The 23606-nt window shown below is 43.6% G+C and overlaps 1 protein-coding gene across 1 annotated transcript in view; it reads left to right on the plus strand.

The window, feature by feature from the left end:
• LOC126456469 (carboxypeptidase B-like) overlaps positions 1-22481 on the plus strand; it is a 50143-nt gene extending 27662 nt beyond the window's left edge. Inside the window, exons 5-7 of the mRNA XM_050092220.1 lie at positions 1696-2057; positions 8231-8414; positions 20190-22481. Of these exons, the coding sequence (XP_049948177.1) occupies positions 1696-2057; positions 8231-8414; positions 20190-20362 (719 nt within the window). The 3' untranslated portion in view covers positions 20363-22481. The remainder of the gene's footprint in view (positions 1-1695; positions 2058-8230; positions 8415-20189) is intronic.
• Positions 22482-23606: the final 1125 nt, after the last annotated feature.

Raw genomic sequence — 23606 nt, forward strand, 5'->3', positions numbered from 1 at the left:
TGGTAAGTGCTGGTATGGTACATTTTCTTGCGTGAGTAGATCTCGCCAGTATTGGTGACATACTTTCGAAACACTATCTAAACATTTCTGCTCCATAGGACCCACGACTTCCGCGAGGAGTGCTAGCTGATTCCTTGGTTTTGTGACCACGATATTAGTCCACATTCAGGTCTTTCAGTTAATCACACTGGGGCAAAATGCAGCCATATTCCTCTGCCATTCCCTGCTCTCCTTAGTGGCGTCCTCTGCAAAGTGGTGCTAGTTTCCAGGACTATCATATATTTATTTAGAACAGCTGGTGCAACACGCCTGCCTTATTGAAAGGTCATTAATCCCCAAACCAGCATAGTGGCTCCCGACTAAAACTCATTTAGGATTACTCGAGGATTGGACCGTCTGCTCTACGTCTACATCTACATGATTACTCTGCCATTCACATTTAAGTACTTGGCGGAGGGTTCATCGAACCACAATCATACTATCTCTCTACCATTCCACTCCCGAACAGCGCACGGGGAAAACGAACACCTAAACCTTTCTGATCGAGCTCTGATTTCTCTATTTTATTTTGGTGATCATTCCTACCTATGTAGGTTGCGCTCACCAAAATATTTTCGTATTCGGAAGAGAAAGTTGATGACTGAAATTTCGTAAATAGATCTCGCCGCGACGAAAAATGTCTTTGCTTTAATGACTTCCATCCCAACTCGCGTATCATATCTGCCACACTCTCTCCCCTATTACGTGATAATACAAAACGAGCTGCCCTTTTTTGCACCCTTTCGATGTCCTCCGTCAATCCCACCTGGTAAGGATCCCACACCGCGCAGCAATATTCTAACAGAGGACGAACGAGTGTAGTGTAAGCTGTCTCTTTATCGGACTTGTTGCATCTTATAAGTGTCCTGCCAATGAAACGCAACCTTTGGCTCGCCTTCCCCACAATATTATCTATGTGGTCTTTCCAACTGAAGTTGTTCGTAATTTTAACACCCAGGTACTCAGTTGAATTGACAGCCTTGAGAATTGTACTATTTATCGAGTAATCGAATTCCAACGGATTTCTTTTGGAACTCACGTGGATCACCTCACACTTTTCGTTATTTAGCGTCAACTGCCACCTGCCACACCATACAGCAATCTTTTCTAAATCGCTTTACAACTGATACTGGTCTTCGGATGACCTTAGTAGACGATAAATTACAGCATCATCTGCGAACAACCTAAGAAAACTGCTCAGGTTGTCACCCAGGTCATTTATATAGATCAGGAACAGCAGAGGTACCAGGACGCTTCCCTGGGGAACACCTGATATCACTTCAGTTTTACTCGATGATTTGCCGTCTATTACTACGAACTACGACCTTCCTGACAGGAAATCACGAATCAAGTCGCACAACTGAGACGATACCCCATAGGCCCGCAGCTTGATCAGAAGTCGCTTGTGAGGAACGGTGCTCTAGATTGGATAAAGCACCAACTTCCACATCGGCATCGGCCATGTGCGCCAAGTCGACCGAGTGAAGCGGGGGGGGGGGGGGGGGCTGCATTTTACAAACATCGGGATGTTCCACTAGGTTTCACTCCTGGACCACTTTATTTCCCAACTGTGTGTAGTTACTGCCTCTCTCTTTTGCTCCGCACCGAATAAGAGTTGCATTGAATCTGTTTGTGATGTACGTGTCACTACGACAGGTATCCACGCACGCGAGTGGATCTCGCCGGCGTCGGTGACGTATTTCCTGAACACGCTGGTGGACCAGCCAGAGGCGCTGGGAGCGGCGGGCTCTTCCGTGGACTGGTTCGTGCTGCCCGTCGTCAACCCGGACGGTTACGAATTCTCTCACTCGTCGGACCGGCTGTGGCGCAAGAACCGCGGCGGCAGCGGCAGCGGGCGGTGCGCGGGGATCGACCTCAACCGCAACTTCGGGTACCGGTGGGGCGGCCAGGGCGCCAGCAGGCGGCCCTGCGACGAGACGTACGCCGGGCCCTCCAAGTTCTCCGAGCCCGAGACCTCCGCCATCCGTAACTTCGTGTCCGCAAACCGCAACATAAAGGTACAATGGCCAGCCGTCTGACGTACACTAACATTTGACTGTGGGAACCACAGTATTCTCAAAGCTGAACTAGGTTTTAAGGAATTTATGGAGCAGCCAACCAATGGACGATGTCATACCCAACCAGCAGAATGTCGAAAGTTGTAGTTAGTACTTCAACCATTGTAATCAGGGGAGCATATTCCGTCGGGGTGGGGGGGGGGAGGGGGGGGGGATTACGTTTGGGGTTCCACAAGGTTCGGTCTTAGATCCACTAGTTTCTGATGTATGTAAACGATTTGCTGTATAATATACAGCAAGCAGAATTAGCTCGTTTAGCAGATGACACTAGTATTGTAACCCATCCAAGCGTACATACAGCAACAGAAGAAATGGTAAACAAAGGTCTTAAAAGTACTCGTATCATTGACTGGTTTTCTGCGAGTGGGCTCAGCCTCCATTTTAAAAAGACACAACATATTTAGTTCTGGACATCGAGGGTTACTGCACGAGTGATAAGTGTAATACATCGTGAGAAAATAATAAACAGGGTGGAAACTTCAAAATTCTTATGTGTTCATACTGATGAGAAATTAAACTGCAAAAAGCACATTTTCGAACTCCTAAAACAACTTTGCATATAGACATTTTTGCACATAGAATCGTTGCAAAACTTGGAGAGAAACAAATCAGTAATTTGATATATTTTGCGTATGTTCATTCAATAATGTCAAATACAATAATATACTGGGTTAACTTATCTTTAAGGAAAGAAGTCGTCGTTGCTCAAGAACTTGCTGTAACAATAATACACAATCCAAAAAAAAGTTTTTCATCACCTCGATTGCGAGAGTTCCGGAAACTGTACAGAAAATTGGAATAGAGATCAACATGAACATCATTTCCGCCCTTTTTATTGCTCGTCAAAACCACACATTGCATGTTGTATCACCATACAGCTAGACCTTCAGAGGTGGTGGTCCGGACTGCTGTAAACAGCGGTACTTCTAATACCCAGCAGCACGTCCTCTTGCCTTGATGCAGGCCTGTATCCATCATCGCATACTATCCACAAGTTCATCAACGCACTGTTGATCCAGATTGTCCCACTCCTCAACAGTGATTTGGCGTAGATCCCTCAGAGTGGTTGCTGGGTCATGTAGTCCATAAACAGCCCCTTTCAATCTATCCCTCGTATGAAATTTTCACTCTACAGCGGAGTGTGCGCTGATATGAAACTTCCTGGCAGATTAAAACTGTGTACCGGACCGAGACTCGAACTCGGGACCTTTGCCATTCGCGGGCAAGTGCTCTACCAACTGAGCCACCCAAGCACGACTCATGCCCCGTCTTCACAGCCTTACTTCTGCCAGTACCTCGTCAGGAGAGCTAGTTTTGCAAGGTTCGCAGGAGAGCTTCTGTAAAGTTTGGAAGGTAGGAGACGAGGTACTGGCAGAAGTAAAGCTGTGAGGACGGGGCGTGAGTCGTACTTGGGTGGCTCAGTTGGTAAAGCACTTGCCCGCGAAAGGCAAAGGTCCCGAGTTCGAGTCTCGGTCCGGCACACAATTTTAATCTGCCAGGAAGTTTCATATCCCTGGTATGTTTGATAGGGTTCATGACTGGAGAACATGCTGGCCACTCTAGTCGAGCGATGTCGTTATCCCGAAGGAAGTCATTCGCAAGATGTGCACGGAGGAGGCGCGAATTGTCGTCCATGAAGACGAATGCCTCGCACATATGCTGCCGATATGGTTGCACTATCGGTCGGAGGATGGCATTCAAGTATCGTACAGCCGTTACGGCGCCTTCCATGACCACCAGCGGCATACTTCGGCCCCACATAATGCTACGTCAAAACATCAGGGAACCTCCACCTTGCTCCACTCACTGGACAGTGTGTCTAAGGCGTTCAGCCTGACTAGGTTGCTTCCAAACACATCCCCGACGGTTGTCTGGTTGAAGGCATATGCGACGATCATCGGTGAAGAGAACGTGATGCCAATCCTGGGCGGTCCATTCGGAATGTTGTTGGGCCCATCTGTACTGTGCTGCATGGTGTCGTGGTTGCAAAGATGGACCTCGCCATGGTCGTCGGGATTGAAGTTGCACATCATGCAGCCTATTGCACACAGTTTGAGTCGTAACACGACGTCCTGTGGCTGCACGGAAAGCATTATTCAACATGGTGGCGTTGCTGTCAAGGTGCATCCGAGCCATAATACGTAGGTAGCGGTCATCCACTGCAGTAGGCATGTCATCGACAGTTCCTGTCTCTCTGTATCTCCTCCGTGCCCGAGGAACATCGCTTTGGTACACTTCGAGATGCCTGCACACTTCCCTTATTGAGAACCCTTCCTGGTATAAAGTAACAAAGCCGATGCGATCGAACGGCGGTGTTGACCGTCTAGGCATGTTGAACTACAGAGAACAAGAGCCGTGTAACTCCTTCCTGGGGGAGTTACTGGTACTGATTGGCTGTCGTACCATCTACGTCTAATAGGCGCTGGTCATGCATGGTTGTTTACATCTTTGGGTGGGTTTAGTGACATCTCTGAACAGTCAAAGGTACTGTGTCTGTGATACAATATCCACAGTCAACGTCTATCTTCAGGAGTTCTAGGAACCGTGTTGATGCAAAACTTTTTTTGATGTTTGTATATGGAGCTCACCCACGATCAGCTTGTACACATCTGTTTAAGCAGTTAGTCATACTGACTACTGTTCACAGTATATTTTTTCTTTCATGAAATTTTTGGAAGCAATTCAATGCAGTTCAAAAGGAAGAGTGACGTACATAATTACAATACCAGAAGTAAAAGTGATGTTCAATAGGCCACGTTAAGGTTGTCTTTAGCCAAAAAAGTTGTTCACAGTGCTGCAACCAAAGATTTTGATTATTTATCCAGTGATGTAAAATGTCTGACAGAAAGCTAAGTAAAATTTGAAAGTCATCTGAAGAAGTTTCTTTGGATAACTCCTTCTGTTCTGCTAAGTAATTTCTGTTATTTTAATGTGCAAAACGTGAGGTTTGGTATTACTAACTTACATCTCTATGTCTTACAAAAATTTTAAAAATAAAAAAAGAGCTTGTAAATGCTCAGTATGTAGGCGTATTTACAAAACAGTTTGTGATGTGAATATAAAACGACTTTTTCCACATGATTACAGTTTATCGTGCACATGACCCATGGAAGATGGAACTATCGTAGGGAGGGTTTACTGTACGGCTTGTCGTCTCACGAGCAAGTAAAGCAGTGATCAATTCGTACACTGATTTGACCAGCACAGTGCTTTACAGGGCACGGTCCTGCTTGAGCTGGTATGCCGCTGCCTTGCTCCGACATCTGAACTGACTCACTGAGCCAGTTACTGGTGGCCAAATGGGCATTCTTCACATCAACAAATGAGATTTTACAGATAAAAGTTGTAGTATTGCACACGGATTGCACTAGAGACCTTTTGATTTGTAGTTTGCCATTTTACCACTGAGCCAAAGGAATAAACATGTCACTGATTGAGAAATTTTTATAAAATCCTTCACAGTATTCGCCCGGAAAGCAAATGATTGCCAATGAGGTGGGAATAATTCATCGTCGTCGTCGTCACTCACATTGGTGCTGGTCATCTGCTTGTTCCGTCTTAACAAAGTTTATGTCCGCCGTTCCCACGGTCAACCCATGTCTCTCCTTCCAGTTGCGCTGTACTTCAGGAATTCCTGAGTGGGCTTACATTTCTCATGTTGTTTACATCTGTGTCTGTATTCAGTGAGCTCCTTCTTAATACCATTTACATTCAACTGATTCTGGAAGTTTTCGTTTTTGATTAAATGTCTTCTTGTGCAGCTCTTCAATATTATTGAGAATCTCATCTACGCTGTTTGTATTTTGTTGTCTTTTTTTTTTCAACTGTCGGTTTTATATCGCCGTACTTTTATACAATTCCATTTTTGCATTTTTTTGCCATTTGTATTTAAGAGTTCTGTTTATTGTTCCAAATAATGCAAGAAATTTTTTGCAGATTTTCACCTATAGATCTAAGATTGTATTCTGTAAATATTTTATACCTGCAAATAGTAAATGGCAATAATGTACAGATATATATTATCTGAAGTTAAATTGAACTAAAAAGTTGAAAGTTGTGATACAATTATCGTTAAACTACCCTCACTTTTACAGACGGTCCCCCTTTTTGCAGGAACGCAATTTTTGTTTTGTTTAATACCCAAACACATCTCATTTATTCTCAGTAGGTCTTTTCCCTTTGTTTTTCCTTTTTTTATGTTATGTATGCCCTGTGACTGCTGACAGAAATCACTCTCTGGTGTAAGTTAATACACCACGTCATCATTGCTGTAGCTGACCTGTCGTTACCTGTTCTTGGTCCTCATTTGCCTGCTAAATGTGATTTTGTTGTTGCTTTTATATTCAAAATGACTTCTTCTGCTGCTCGTTGGTGAGTTTTAAGTATTGTTATGTTGCTGTAGCTTAGACAAACGTTTCACTGTGCTATTTACGTTTCTGATGCGTCCTTGGCAGTCAGTGTCTGGGCCACAGCAAGATAAGTTGCAGAATCCACCAATGAGCAGGAGGAAACGTCTTTTAAAAAAACGACAAGACAATCACATTTGGCAGGCAAATAAGAACCAAGTGCAGTTAACGACAGGTGAGTTACAGCAATGATGACATGGTGTATTAATTTAGATGTGAGAGTAATTCCTGTCGGTAGCCACATGGCACACGTAACGTAAAAATGGAACCTTCGTATCATTTTCACTAAACCTCTAGGACTCCGTTCTTGCAGCATGTCTGCATTACACTTGTTAAGAAACAACAGAGAAAACGGCAAAAAATTAATAGTCCTGTAGCTAACTCGTTAATGCACGTAAAAATCCTGGTCACTGTCTTTCAATTTCTGGCTTCTTCTGAACCGCTCTCAGCGTTAATCTATTCTTTGGACGTTTTGATGACACACATCTTCGACGCCGCGTTGGATATGATGTTTTCGTACCTTTTCTGCCCGAGTACATTTTCTTACTACTTATTCTTCGTCGAAAGACAAAACTGTACACTGTAAGATCACAAATAAACTATGAAAAGTCAATACTGCACACAAAAATCAAGATTAGATGCAAAAGAATTGTCTTTTTCGTACACGTACTGACAGTATGTCAGTATGTAGTCGAATTAAATCGGGTGATGCTGAGGGAATTAGATTAGGAAATGAGATGCTTAAAGTAGTAAAGGAGTTTTGCTATTTGGGGAGCAAAATAACTGATGATGGTCGAAGTAGAGAGGATATAAAATGTAGACTGGCAATGGCAAGGAAAGCGTTTCTGAAGAAGAGAAATTTGTTAACATCGAGTATAGATTCAAGTGTCAGGAAGTCATTTCTGAAAGTATTTGTATGGAGTGTAGCCATGTATGGAAGTGAAACATGGACGTTAACTAGTCTGGACAAGAAGAGAATAAAAGCTTTCGAAATGTGGTGCTACAGAAGAATACTGGAGATTATATGGGTAGATCATATAACTAATGAGGAGGTACTGAATAGGATTTGGGAGAAGAGAAATTTGTGGCACAACTTGACTAGAAGAAGGGATCGGTTGGTAGGACATGTTCTGAGGCATCAAGGGATCACCAATTTAGTATTGGAGGGTAGCGTGGAGGGTAAAAATCGTAGAGGAAGACCAAGAGATGAATACACTAAACAGATTCAGAACGATGTAGGTTGCGGTTGGTACTGGGAGATGAAGAAGCTTGCACAGGGTAGAGTAGCATGGAGAGCTACATCAAACCAGTCTCAGGACTGAAGACCACAACAACAACACTGACACTTGCGAAGTCAGGCTAACGTATTACTGTTTTGAAATGCTTCTTATTATACTCAGACACTACAGTGGGTATCGAATGGCACAGGTACGCCGTTTCGTGTCTTCCGAGGCACTAGAAGAGGAGTTCGGAATTCCACAGAACATTATTTTTTTTTCCAGGGATTAGACTTTTTGCCTCATATTTTAGAAGGTTCAAATCATCTTTTAAGCCAATAAAATGATTTTTTTTTAAATTCTACAGCGATGTTAACCCTTAAGTAGGAGAGAGTAGGGTGGTGCAAAGTACTTGAGCCGTTGGTGTCGCCCGAGTCGGTTGCAGATGGAAGCCCTGTGGTGACGGCTGCGCCGGTTTGTCTGCCGGCAGGCGTACGTGTCGTTCCACAGCTACGGGCAGTACGTGCTGTACCCGTGGGGCTACGCGGCGGTGGTGCCGCCCGACCACGAGGAGCTGAAGCGCGTGGGCCAGCGCATAGCGTCCGCCATCGCGCGCGGGGGTGGCGGCTCCTACACTGTGGGGCCGGCGGGGGCCACGCTCTACCCCGCCTCTGGTAAGTAGTAGGCTGGGCTGCAGTCGAGCTGCTATCTACCTAACTGCCGTTTCTCAACAATAACGCGACTACACAAACAGTTTTTTTTGCCTTGTTTCACAAATTTTGTTATTAATGTTACTGCACAACCCAGGTTTCGGGGCATAAGCTCATTTTCAAGTAAATTACTGATTCCCAAAGATGATAATGCACAGATAAACATGATGATAAGACAAAGATAAGGTATCGATCCACAGCTTAATGTAAAATTATGTCAATGACCATTCTTTAAAAAATTACAAATGTAACTACACAATTCAGCAATTACACTAACGTGACTAGTCCTGTCACAGCCTTCTCTTCTTTATCGTTCCCGACTGGCGTGCCGGCTCTTGACTTAAATCCGTAACACTCGGCCGTCAAGTGAAGACCGTCGGCCGCAGCGTTGCCCGTGTTAGAGGTAATGCCTGTAATTTGGTATACTCGGCACACTTTTGACACTGTAGATCTCGGAATATTGAATTCCGTTACGCTTTCCGAAATGGAATGTCCCATGCGTCTAGCTCCAACTACCTTTCCGCATTCACAATCTGTTAATTCCAGTTGCGTGGCCAAGGCTTTTTACATGTGTCACCTGAGTGCAAATGACAGCTCCGTCAACTCGTCAACGCACTGCCTTCTATACATTGTTACGCTTTAATATCGCCATCTACACATTTGCATATCGCTATACCATGACTTTTGCCACTCGTATCTAGCTCCCAGCAGAATAACTCGAAAAATAAGCTTCACACGAAAAAAAATGTGTAGAATCCACCGCGCGACCGTGGCGCTGGGCGCGGACAGCGGAGGGAGCGCGCCGCGGGCGGAGGGTATTTAAATCGGCCGCCGCCGCGACCGAACCCAGTTCCCTCTGAGCAGCCATAGCGTACGGATCTCCGTGCCGGCACGTTCACAGGAGCTAAGTCCGTCAGTTCACCTGATGATGGCGACATGTATGATCGCCGAAATATTGTGCCCGTTGGTCACTGCAGACCGACAGTACACCCGTGGATATTTTGATTACAATCCAAAGTTGATTATTTTCGAGGGGGGCAGGAGGCAACTTTTAAATTTCAAATGAGAACCTCCATTTTTTATTGCAGAATCAGATACTACATAAAAAACTACGTACATTTTGTCTTAAACATTTGTTATGATTCTTGGTAGTTGGCGCTGTAATTCAAGAAAATCCGTGTTCTCATTTTTGCGTGAAAAATGGTTACTGATAAATAAAAAACGAGCTCACTCGTTAGTAAGTAGGATGTTTGGTTAGTTAGTTAGCTAGTCAGATGATATGTTTGATAATTAAAAGTTGTGTGGCCTCATGACCACGAAACAAACAAAACTTATTCGAATCTGCGGGAAAAATTAATATTTGGGTCAACATTCGTAAAACTCTAATTCCTCTCTCTCAAACCCCACCCTACGGGGAGAGAGGGAGAGTTTTAGTTTTAGCGAATCAAAATTTACTAAGTAAATAAGTATTTTTTATTTATCCGTAACCATTTCCCAAGCAAAATGAGAAAAAGGATTTTCTTGAATTACAGCGCCAACTACCAAGAATCAAAACAAATGTTTAAGACAAAATGTACGTAGTTTTTTTATGTAGAATCTGATTCTGCAATAAAAAATGGGGGTTCCCATTTGAAATTTAAAAGTTGCCTCCCGCCCCATCCCCAGGGGCTGGGGTGGCGGGCTAATTTTAGTCCCAGCAGATTTCCCCCTCGAAAATAATCAACTTTGGATTCTACACATTTTTTCTTGTGAAGCTTATTTTTCGAGTTATTCTGGTTTGTCAACTCAAAGTTTACACCCTGTATATGCGAAAAAAATCATGATCACACTTCAGAATAGCTCCCCAAGTGTTCTACAAAAAAACCCGAAGGCCATTTTCTTGTGAAGATAATAGTTTAAGAGAGAATTGCAAGAATGAAGGACCCATTTTCACTACATAAAAAAAAAACTCGTACAAGAGTTGTGATTACAGTTCTGGATAGCACCCCAAGAGCTTTACCGGAAGTGGTCAGTTAAATAAACTCTTACCCGAACGCGGAAAATTTTGTCCTAAAGCAGCAGGGTGTTATGATCTCCAACTGGTTAGCCATTTGCGAAACATTTCGTCATCTTCTTTAAGTCTGTCAGTTAAAGTAAAATTGTGGCAGTAGTGTTTTTAATGATTTGGAACATACATTTACTTTGAAATGTGAAGCATTCTAGAACCTGAAGTGCTATGGAGATGCTGTGGTAAGAATTTGCGACGGTCTTTTAATTTATGCACTGGACGTAGTGGAATCTTATTTTCAAGTTTGTAAGACAATGACGACCAAACACCAGCTCCAGAATATTTGTTAAACAGAAGAATATCATGTAATTCTGTTAAAAGAAAAGGAGAAGATTTGCATGACATGTTCTCAAAGCTTATTTGTAAAGAAGTACTAATAAACAAAGAACAAAGGAGACCTTAACTAAGGAAGTAAGGACTGTACGCAGCAATACTACTCACGGTCGTTTTGACAGTATGCTTATGCTCGTTGAGTCGTAGCTCTAGTGTAGCTCATATTTATGAACCATAACAACCATAAAAATGTACAATCAGCCAGAACTGAAATGTCTTCTCGGCTTGGAATAATTTAGAGTGATCGATGATGGAGGGATTCTCTTCATTCCGACTCGTTCTGTGTTGCAAAAACCATCACATGCCGTGGTCAACACCCAGTTGTGGTCATAATTTATTCCGGCGAAATTCTGCAGACCTATTCAAATTTTGTACAGAGAACTTAGAACTACCGGGTGAAAATATCAGCATACTTGCGGCCAGAAGTCACGCTGTCTTACAAGGGAATGATCCAGTCCGATATGTCGAAACCTACACTAAAATTTTTCACACAGGAGAAATACACCGAAAAAAATGCGCTTTCAACATTTTAGCTGCTATGGTGCACTGCAAGTATTTTTTAAAAATGTTACTCGTATTTGCCGCACGAAGAGCCACCGTTTTGTACCGTCCTTTCTGCCTAGGTCGCGAATTGGCCAGTAAGCCGTGACAAGAGAACATAGCGTTGTGTAGCGCGAAGTCCGAAGTCCACCCATACGCTAATTTTAAGCATTTAAGCCGCACAAAAAATTCCTCAAATCTTTCATTTTTTGAATAACTTGCAGTCTACCTCCACAACTAAACTTTTGTAGATTTAATTGTTACACAAGTGACTAGCAGAAGAAAGAAACTCAAGGTAGTGTATGATGTTACATTACTGAAGACTTACATCAATCGGGTTTTAATTTGTTGGCATGAAATACTTTATAAGAAGTCCCGTAGCACAGTTCGTACAATAATAATTTAACAATGTACATTTTAGTAACAATGAAATAGTTCCTTGCTTAGTCCCAGTAGTCCTCACAAAAATGCGAAGTGGCTATTGGATGACGAAAACAAACATTTTTCAACACCAGGCACACCTGACAAAAGAAAAATTAATGCCTTCAGGCACTTCACAGTGATTGATATTTTTATTTAGACAGAACTGGAATGGAGTAACAAATAGTCACGGCTGTTGTTCTGCATACTGTGCTGCGTACCAGGCGTACTTGACCAAATCCGTAAGATGTAGTGATGCAAACCGACAGTGCACAAATGTCTGAAGTTTAACAACACCGATCCGCTGATAAACCTGAAATGACAAAGGGCTACTGGAAATTATAATGTTCGACAATTTATTGAAAAATGCTTAACACCATCGAAAAATTTGTTAATTGAGGAGCTAAACCTCATTATTAGTTCCCGGTGGAATCAGAAATATATTAACAGTATTTTCGTCATCCTCCTAAAGACAGAGGTGTTATTATGTCCATGCCACGAGTCGAACAAAAGCAATGAATTATTTTCTGCAACTGGTAAGGAGACGTTTCGGATGTAAATCGGAAACTTATTCTCTCCCATTTTTCCAGATTTTTCTACATCGATTACAAGATTTTTGCAATTAACAGTCATTTTTTGAAATTTTTGGTTTCAATTTGTCTTGCTGTTCCTGAAGACAGGTGTAAAATTTTGGAAACAATAATGCACTGATACTTATCACTGGCATTATTCTATACAACTATATACAATCATCGATATGATTCTTTGACTGTAAAGCGACTGTCTTTTTTTGTTCGAAATACTGAAGTGCAGCTAGTACAGTTGTTGAACGAAACCTAACTGATTGCTTCATATACAGCATTTTAGGGGATAACAAGAAGCCGGCCTGAGTGGCCGTGCGGTTCTAGGCGCTACAGTCTGGAGCCGAGTGACCGCTACGGTCGCAGGTTCGAATCCTGCCTCGGGCATGGATGTGCGTGATGTCCTTAGGTTAGTTAGGTTTAATTAGTTCTAAGTTCTAGGCGACTGATGACCTCAGAAGTTAAGTCGCATAGTGCTCAGAGCCATTTGAACCATTATTTTGATAACAAGAAGCTTAGTCTTCAGGTCAGCTACGAATTTCTGTATAGGATTACCTTTTAGTGACATTCCCCCACACGTTTACATGAAGTAAACTTCGTAATTTTGTGACTTCCTTTCCCGTTTTATTTCCTGAATCTATTTAAGTAGGTCTAAGACACCTGGAAATCAGTAATGTTCACTTCACTTCCAGTTAAGAGCGTTCAGAATGTCCACCAGTAAAAGAAGTTTAATTCTGGGGCATCTTTCGTAGTTCGTATATATCTTTCTTCCATTTATACATTTCACTTTCAGATTTTTCGAAACGAAATTGGCTTTGCACGCTGCTTAGGGTTCAGCGTTCCATCATTCCTTCGTTTAACTAAAACATTTACAACCTTTATTTGTCGCTGAAAGTTATTACTTTGACGTTTTCTTTGAGCCAGGAAGGTACTGTATTTTTGCTCTGTGCTTTAATCTGCATAACAATCATTGTTCGAACCACAATTAATGGAATCGGCAAAATTATTTCCTGTTTCTTCTAATGTTTCCACATTTTCTAGTGCAATGTCAATATCATTTGAAAGACTGTCCAAGAAATTAACTAATAAATAACACATATGTAGGTGTCCAGGAGGCGTAAGTGATTTCGACTGCATACCACGTTCTTCACATTTCATCTTTACAACGCTGAAAACATTAATTGGATTGAACATTGCTGTGAAACTCTGGAACCTGCACAAAGTCAGATGCTGTTAGTAAGCTTATACGAAGAAATCCAAAGAAAATTAATACAGTTTGTATCTCCATTGTGAATACTTATTAATATCGCAAAGGCAAGAGCGAATTGTTATAGATATTAAAAATAAGTTGCAAATTCGAGCAAATAGTAATTTGTGAACAGTTGCGTCAGAGAAACTGTCGACGGAAACTGGAATTCACTTTACAAATTACAACCGCATAGTGCCGTGTTACCTGTTTACTGATGCACCCTCAACCGAGGCACCTTCCGTGTTGCAAGTGCTCTGTCTGGCGTGTTTCCGGGGTCCCCTACAATGCCGCCAACCCGCAACGTAGCACCGCTATGCGGGTCATCGCTCCAGCTCCGCAGGCGCACCGGCAATAGCCGAACTTCGCCTGACCTGCGGGAACCTGGCTAATTCAAAAGGCGCGCGCAAGAGCTGTAGAGGCCGCCACATCTGCGGACCTTTCGCAGTATCCGCCGCGCCGGTTTCCTCAGCCAATACGAGCCTACGTAGCTAGACCAACAGCTACTGCGCATGTCTAAGAAGATAGTCGTTTTCATCTGCAAGAAAACTTTTCAGAGGATAGTCTCATGCAAAGACCTATTTTTGTTGTTTTTCGAAACCTGCTAGTTGTCAAAGACGTTATTCCTTTATTTCTCAAGAAGGATTTTTCTTATTTGTTTTGAACTGCTAAGAGAGCACAGAAGTTACGTTTGTGACACTGATTGTGTCAATAAACTGATTTGTGAGTGTAATCACCGACTTACTCTGAAAGTGCCCCGAGCTGGGGCACTTCAGTGTCTGCTGCAGCTGCAATAGGTGTCTACATTTCTCTAGTGGCTTGGCGCGCCGAGAAATTGGCAATTTTCAATAGTTTTAAAAAAATACTTGCATTGTGTTTGAGCAGCGAAAATTTTGGCTTAGTGTTTCCTTAGATGTATTCTTCAAGTATATAAAAAAAATTCCGCACAGGTTTTGACGTGTCGGCTTGGACCGTTGCCCTGTTACTCTATTTATTGCTCCATATATTTACTCAGAAACTTTAATGAATGGACGCGGATTAATTGTCTATAATTACTGCTATACTTTTCTCTTTAAATTGCACTTTTGATCCCTGTATTGAATAGCAGAACGGGCTGTTAACATAATGAGCCTTTAGAGACCAAGAACTGGGCAACTCAACACCAGGAGAGCTGCAGCGGTTGCCAGGGAAGTCCAGTTTAGAACTTTTGGAAGAGGATTTTCAATTTCGGCATTCGCCTTACAACGATGGAAAACACCCCGAAAACCTTTGCCAGAACTGGGCAATAGGAATTATTTTTGTGTGAATTCTTGGCCAATATGCCCCAGACGAAAAATTAGTCATTGTCTGTTTCTACACATGTGAAATGAGTGTAAATAAGGGTCGCCATTCTTTCACCTGACACTCTGGGTTAGACTCCCCACTATTCAGAAGACAATAATTACATGTCCTAAAGCTATCCAACTACTTTCAGAAAGGTTTCGAGATCTGACCGCTGGAGTGGAACTTGTTCACTGCTAACGTTTCATACACAGCCTCCAACTGGCTACTACCAAATTCCGCCGATAAGCTACACAACAAAACAGGAAAACAGTTAAATATAGGTCAAGAGGTCAAGAGACACCCTAAAACACGGTATGGAAGCAAATGAAATATATTTCCATCAATTAAATCTCGCCACACTCTGCATCGTTCACTGTATACTGTCTCCAGCTAGCTAACAGGTCCACGCTCTGATATAAGATGCCGCTTTCTATAGAGCACTTGCAAGGTCACTAAGGCAACGTTTGCCGAGAAAACTGAGAAGGACTAAATTGAATGCCACGCCACTGGCACCCACGAAACGCACTTCCGATTCATGTAGTCTTTATTTGAAACTAACCTCGTTGATAATGCTGTGACATCAACTACAGACATCAGTGAAACACTTTAAGTCACAAACTCTGCTCTACGTGGTTCACGGTGTACTATCCGAGGACTGCTTGCCGACTCCCGGTTTCACAAGCTCCAAGCAAGCTCCGCGAGATTATTTTAACATTCAGACCTTTCAGACAAAGGGTCTCCAGAGCAGAAGGAAGTCATTTCAATTGGCCGTTTCCTGCTAACCCTCATAGCACCTGCTGTAAGCTACTGCTTCCTTCCAGCGTTCTGAGAAGTTTCTTTCCAACAGGTGTTGTCAAGCAGCCGCCATTGTGGAAAATCAGAACCCCTTGAGCCAGCTATGCAGGCTCCGACGAGAATCTGTTTACTAGGATTACGGAAACACCAGCGTATCATTTGTAGGGTACAAAAAGCTTCCCCTCTTCCCCCCTCCTCCTCACAGATACCTGAAATAGGGGAGGAGAGACGAATTTTAATTTCTCGCTAACACAACTGGCACAGTTCCATCAACTTGAATCTATTTTGATTGACTTTTCATTTTTCATACTGTGCTGTGACTGGCCGGCTGGTGTGGCCGAGAGATTCTAGGCACTTCAGTCTGGAACCGCGCGACCGCTACGGTCGCAGGTTCGAGTCCTGCCTCGAGCATGGATGTGTATGATGTCCTTAGGTTAGTTAGGTTTAAGTAGTTCTAAGTTCTAGGGGATTGATGACCTCATATGTTAAGTCCCATAATGCTCAGAGATGTCTTTTTGTGCTATGACTGGCTGGAAGTATGATGTTCAAGACAGGGTGAGGAGGACACGTCTTTTACTTTCGACAAACATAATTGGCGTGACTGGCTTGAGATAAGGAAGGGGATGGGGGCATATCTTCATACTGATAAGGATGATGACATCACTTATAAGATTGATGATGTCACTGATAAAGATGGTGACGTCACTAGGCCAATTTCCTCGGTGTGCCAAAATGTCCAGCGTAATCAAAGTGACCTGGATAGCTGGTAGACATACTACTCAATAACATTCGTGAAACAGACTGGTCCGCCCAGAGCCCCTACTTGAAACCGGTGGAACACCTTCGGGGTGAGTTAGAACATCACCTTCATTCCAGACCCCAGTGTCTAACATGACTACCTTCTTTGATTTCGGCTTATGAGGAAGAAAGGCATGCGTTTCCTCCACAGAGATTCAGATACCTCACTGAAACTGTCCCCAAAAGAGATCAAGGCGTCACACCTCATATTAATGTCCACTAGTAGTAATGAGAAGAAGCAGAAATGAGAACAGCGAGAAAGTTAACATCAGGATTGATGGTCACGAAGTAGATGAAGTTAAAGAATTCTGCTACCTAGGCACTAAAATAACCAATGACGGACATAGCAAGGAGGACATCGAAAGCAGACCAGCACTGAAAAAAGGGCCTTCCTGGCCAAGAGAAGTCTACTAGTGTGAAACATAGCCCTTAATTTGAGGAAGAAATTTCTGAGAATGTACGTCTGGAGCACAGAATTGTATGATGGTGAAACATGGACTATGGTAAAGTCGGAACAGAAGAGAAATGAAGCATTTGAGATGTAGTGCTACAGACGAATGATGAAAATTAGGTGGACTGATAAGGAATGAGTATGTTCTGTGCAGGATCAGAGAGGAAAGGAATATGTGGAAAACACTGATAAGGAAAAGGGACAGGATGATAGGACATCTGTTAAGATATCAGCGACTGATTGCCATGGTAGTAGAGGGAGCTGTAAAGAACAGAAACTGCAGAGGAAGTCAGAGATTTTAATGCATGCAGCAAATAATTCCGAGCGTAGGTTGCAAGTGCTACTCTGAGATGAAGAGGTTGTACAGGAGAGGAATTCGTGGCGGGCCGCATCAAATCAGTCAGAAGACTGATGACTCAAAAAAAAAAAAAAAGTAGGTACGCTGATCTGATACTTTTGATCAGATAATGAATAACAATATAATGAAACATACGTTCAGATAGGTGTATTATTTGAGGATACTTATTTGGTACCACTAAATATCACGAATATAACAAAATAATGGAAAAGATATTGATATAGACTTGCTAGAGCTATGTCCTTTAACTTCGCAGTTTGCTAGTCTTGCGGGACTGTCCGTGTGCGCGAAAGTTTCTCTGTAAATGAAAATACAGGGTTATTCTAAATGATGGACCCATTTTCAGAAATTCGTATGCATTCAAATCCAAATCCAAAATGAACAAGCTTTATACAAATGAAAAGAGGAAGTTTTTGGCGGGCGGTGGCGGGCGGTCGATAATGGTTTCAGAAACGGCCGGTAGAGTTCGCGCGGCAATAAGGGCCGTCATTCAGTTTCACTGTCAGTTGTGGGTGAGATGACGACTGTGGAGCACAAGGTTTTCTGCGTTCTTGAGTTCGCGAAAAGTAAGTCGTACATTGCAGGGCACCGGGCATTTCTTTCCAAATTCGGTATTCAACCACCAACTCGGAAAGGCACTAGCCGCTGGTTTAAGCAATTTAAACTGACCGGGAGTGTGTGGAAAGGAAAAAGCACAGACCGACCGCATGAGTCAGAGGATGATGTCCGACGAATTCACAAAAGTTTTGTGCACAGTCCCAGAGCCAATCGAGAACTTGGAATACCCCAACCAACTGTATGGAAACTTCTGAGACGACGTTTGCTGTACAAGCCCTACCGATTACAACTTGTGCAGGCCCTCAAGCCCAATGACAAAGAGAAGCGTTTCAGTTACAAATTACACACATCAAATAAGTTTCGCATCACGCCGGTTTCCAGAACTCTTGAACATAGACGTTGACTGTTGACATTATGTCACAGAGACAGCCCCTCTGACTGTTCAGAGATGTCACTAGACCCACGCAAAAATGTAAACAACCATGCGCGTATTAGACGGAGAGAGTCCGACAGCCGATCAGTTCTAGTCATTCCACCAGGAAGGAGGTACACGGCTCGTGTTGTCTGTAGTTCAACCATGCCTAGACGGTCAGTACCGCCGTTAGATCGCGTCCGCATTGTTACTTTGTGCCAGGAAGGGCTCTCAACAAGGGAAGTGTCCAGGCGTCTCGGAGTGAAGCGAAGAGATGTTGTTCGGACGTGGAGGAGATCCAGAGAGACAGGAAATGTCGATAACATGCCTCGCTCAGGCCGCCCAAGGGCTACTACTGCAGTGGATGACCGCTACCTACGGATTATGGCTTGGAGGAACCCTGACAGCAACGCCAGCATATTGAATAATGCTTTTCGTGCAGCCACAGTACGTCGTGCTACGACTCATACTGTGCGCAATAGGCTGCATGATGCGCAACTTCAATCCCGACGACCATGTCGAGGTGCATCTTTGCAACCACGACACCATGCGGCGCGGTACAGATGGGCCCAACAACATGCCAAATGGACCGCTCAGAATTGGCATCACGTTCTCTTCGCCGACGAGTGTCGCATATGGCTTCAACCAGAGAACCGTCGGAGACGTGTTTGGAGGCAACCCATTCAGGCAAAACGCCTTAGACACACTGTCCAGCGACTGCAGCAAGTTGGAGGTTGCCTTATGTTTTGGGGTGGCGTTATGTGGAGCCGACGTACGCCGCTGATGGTCATGGAAGGTGCTGTAACGGCTGTACGATACGTGAATGTCATCCTCCGACCGATAGTGCAACCATATCGGCAGCATATGTGCGTGGCATTCGTCTTCACGGACGACAATTCGCTCCCCCATCGTGCACATCTTGTGAATGACTTCCTTCAGGATAACGACATCACTCGACTAGATGTTGATGATGTTTGGTTTGTGGGGCGCTCAACTGCGCGGTTATCAGCTCCCGTAGAAATTCCCAACCTTTGCTCATTCCAGTCTCGCCACTTTCATGAATGATGAGGAAATGATGAGGACAAGACAAACACCCAGTCATCTCGAGGCAGGTAAAAATCCCTGACCCCCCCGGGACCCCTTACTCGGGAAGCGAGAACGCGATCGCGAGACCACGAGCTGCTGACGCTGGACTAGAGGGGCCAGCATGTCCTCCAGAAATAAACCCTATAGAACATGCCTGGGATAGATTGAAAAGGGCTGTTTATGGACGACATGACCCACCAGCCACTCTGAGGGATCTACGCCGAATCGCCGTTGAGGAGTGGGACAATCTGGACCAATAGTGCCCTGATGAACTTGGGGATATTACGCCACGACGAATAGAGACGTGCGTCAATGCAACAGGAAGCGCTACTGGGTATTAGAGGTACCGGTGTGTACAGCAATCTGGACCACCATCTCTGAAGGTCTCGTTGAATGGTGGTAAAACATGCAAAATGTGGTTTTGATGAGCAATAAAAAGGGCGGAAATGATGTTCATGTTAATTTCTATTTAAATTTTTTGTACAGGTTCAGGAACTCTCGGAAAAGAGGTGATGAAAACTTTTTTAATGTGTGTATTGTGTATTACAAATTATTAAATTGATATCAAACGTTATGAAAAAAACTTTGAAACTTCCTCTTTTCATTGATATAAAGCTTGTTCATTTTGGATTTAAGCTTGAATAAATACGAAGTTTTGAAAATGGGTCCATCATTTAGAATAACCCCGTAGATAGAAAAGGAGGTAATACTGCAGAGTATTCAGTGCGTAGTAGCGATGCATCCATCAGTTTTGGGGCGACTCCTTATAAATTCCTATCTTGTGTCGGCAGGCGGCTCTGACGACTGGGCGAAGGGCTCGCAGGGCATCAAGTACGCGTACACGGTGGAGCTGAGGGACCGCGGCCGGCACGGCTTCGTGCTGCCCGCGCAGTACATCGTGCCCACCGGGAGGGACGCCGTGGCGGCGCTGGCGGTGGTCGCAGAGGCCGTCACCAAGCTGTGAGCTGCGACAGCCGCTGCGCGCGGGCCGCGGGCCGGTGGCCTCCGCCTCGCCTGGGGCGATGCTCTGCCCCACAGCGGCCAGCCGTCGACAGCCGTCCCAGCCACAGACTGAAGAAACTGCCAGCCACACACGCACCGTGCTATGCCGACGGGTGGCCGCCCGCTCTGCAGATCGTAGTGAGACAGTGCCCCCCCCCCCCCCCCAATAGTGCTTCATACTACGGAGTGCTTTCAAGTTCGAACGTATGCTATTTTTTTTTTTCTGACGTACTACTTGCACCAGAAACTTTTAGCCTGTTCCTCAGTTCCGTGGCAGCTCACTCACACAACCATTTTGGCGGCTCATTTTGTTTCATTATTTCGTTATCACGTGGGATTCAGCCTTCTTTGCACTGTCCCATCTATACATGGACATCTTACACATCCATCACCATGTCACTGCTCGGAGACAATGAATACCAGTGAGGCTCACTACTGGAAAATGAATGACGTGAATAATTACACGTTTGTCTTGTACACTGAACAGCGCTATTTTTAATATGGAGAACATAGCGCAGTCCAGTGGCTGCCGCTTAAACCCTAACCCACTGGATAAATTTGCCATCTCGTGCACCCATAAACAAATAATGCTCGCATGTTTGAAGCTAAAGTGCGTCTTTCCATCTGCACTCAGTCTTCCGGGGGAAAAATGCATATTTTTTCAACTTGATCGCATCTCGTAGATCAACAAGGTTAACTGGACACCTATCGGAAATTACAGTCTGAACCTATTGAGCGGTGAATGAGGATCGACTTTCCTGACAGTGCCCATTTTCTCGACATTCTTGCAACTACCTTGCGAATGTGTAACTACGAAATGGCAACATACCGTTCAAAGGAAGCTCTAATGAACAGGGAGCTCCGCGTGATGTAGGCCTGCGTCACTGTTCCAAACATACAAAATTACTCCCATCCAGACATAGCTCAGTTCTAGTGGCGCCACTTCCCCCAGACAGATTTTACAACAGAAAGTTGTTACATGATTTTGACAGTGCTCGCCCACCAAATAATCTTTCATTCCATATACAACTTAAGTGCTGACGTACTTTTTGCAACCGCGCTACTGTTATGTGGAGCAAAAGGTGATATAACTACTTTCGGCAAAATACTTGACTAAACTGTACCGAAGGTAAATCTAACTCCACATCTAATCTACTTTTCAGTATCATCCCTTGCTATACACCTGCGTATAACCCCATACTTTTCTAATTTGGCTTTTATGTTAATTGCATGAGATGTATGTAGAATGGAGCAATAGTTGTTGATTTGTCTTGAGGTACACGTTCCCTAATGCTCGACGTATTTCATGTGGTGTTCCCATGAGGGTACACTGAGAAATTGAGGGGCGCTCTCGTTGTGAGAGAACCAACGTCTCATTTAGTTTATCTCAGGGAAGTTGGAGAAGTTTACAGAGAAGCGTAAATTGACAACTCAGTGATGTGCCAACCAATGGCACAGTTCGAACACTTGATTACTCCAATCAGTTCCACAGCAAAGGTAACTGGATAGTTTTACACTGGGCACTTCAGGGAGCCGACGTCGTTCATGTCGAAATGCTGAGCTTTAACGAGGACGCAGAAAGTGTCTGATGTGCAGTTTTGTATGACAGAGAAGGAGCAATCGCTGCTTCAATCTACGCAAGATCGGTGTGTCATCTGTAGTACCGACACCGTCTTCAGAATTCCGTTTACAAGCGCCGGCTTACTCGGATATAATATCACCTTTTACTCGCTCAAATGTGTGGCCAGCACTTCCTACTGAAGATACTCTCGCAGGAGAAAGTGAACTGTTATACGCACCCTTCTCGCTATAACCATAAACAAGAACCTTAGTGGAGTGCAATCTACTGGTTTCTCTCACTGTGTTGTTGATGTGAACATTGTATCTGTGGAAGGTCCATTGTCGCAACATCTCCCAAATTTCGTAAGAACTGTGTTGGTGATACAAGTACCAATTTGACTGTTATCGTAAGAACTGTGTTGCAGATGTAAGTACCAAGTTGGCTACTATCATTATGTAATCACGACACACGTAAGTGCTGTACATCTGAAAAGTTTATTAAAAACAATTGCTAATGTTCTAAAGTGTGATAATTTTATTCTTAAGTATGCTTGAATATATTATATTTTATTTATTTATTTATGCATTTATTTTACCTGGCAAGATTAGGGCCTTCAAGCCCTCTCTTACACCTAACAAGGCATACTCAGATTCAACAAATTTCAGTTTCTACAGAACATCAAGGACATATAACATGTTATACAGTATTAGTGTTAAAGAAAAAAATAGAGATTATAAAAGTAGTACAATGATAATTATAACAATCAAAAAATATATTATACTGAGTGGCCAAAAGTCAGGGCAAAGGTTGTGGATGGGATGTCAATCTTCTAAAGCCTCTGTGCTGTCTTTGTCTCCTCTCAATCCATAAGGCTTTAGGAATGGCGCATATATGGCACAGCAGAACGTCTAACGCTCAGTACGGCTCCTCCTCCCGACGTTTACGTGTGAGGAAACGATGGATCGTACGAGCGAAATGGAGAGCGTACTTTACTCTCGGAAATTTGGAGAAGACTCTAAGGTTCGGATGAATAAAGCGAGTCGGAGAACATACCTGTACGTCACCCGAGAATATACTCTGCTTGAGTAACCGGATGGGGGAAGATGGTCAACTCGAACATCTTCCAATTTTGTATGAATAGAACTAGAGAAATTTCTCACGAGCGGAGAACATTCTCCTTGTTTTGAAGCGAGCTCTGTAGCGTACTTCGATTTGAATAAGTTCTATTGAGTTAAGTTTTACGATTTTTTTTAGTAAAAATGACAGAATTGATAGTGCTCTGAAGGAGGGGAACGGGGGGGGGGGGGGGGGCAGTTATACGTAGACCGAAAAGAGAAAATGTAGATTTAACAATGAAAACATTATTTGGCTGGCGAACTTCCTTCCCGAAATAATGAAAGAAGAGGGAGCGACCTTCCAAACGAAGTGAAAATGAAAACATTTTTGGGTTGATTACCAGATCAAGGTTTTCAGACTGGTGAAGGACCAGGCATCTTTGTCACTGACATTTTCAGATGTTTATCATCATGTTTCCTCATAGAGTAAATCGTATATTTTGTTATATCAGAAATAAGTAGGCGGGTCAGAAAAATTAATAGATGGTTTCTTACCAACCTAGCAATCTGTTTCTCATAACGAAACCGAT

Source organism: Schistocerca serialis, chromosome 2 (genome assembly GCF_023864345.2).
Source record: "Schistocerca serialis cubense isolate TAMUIC-IGC-003099 chromosome 2, iqSchSeri2.2, whole genome shotgun sequence".
NCBI lineage: Eukaryota > Metazoa > Arthropoda > Insecta > Orthoptera > Acrididae > Schistocerca > Schistocerca serialis.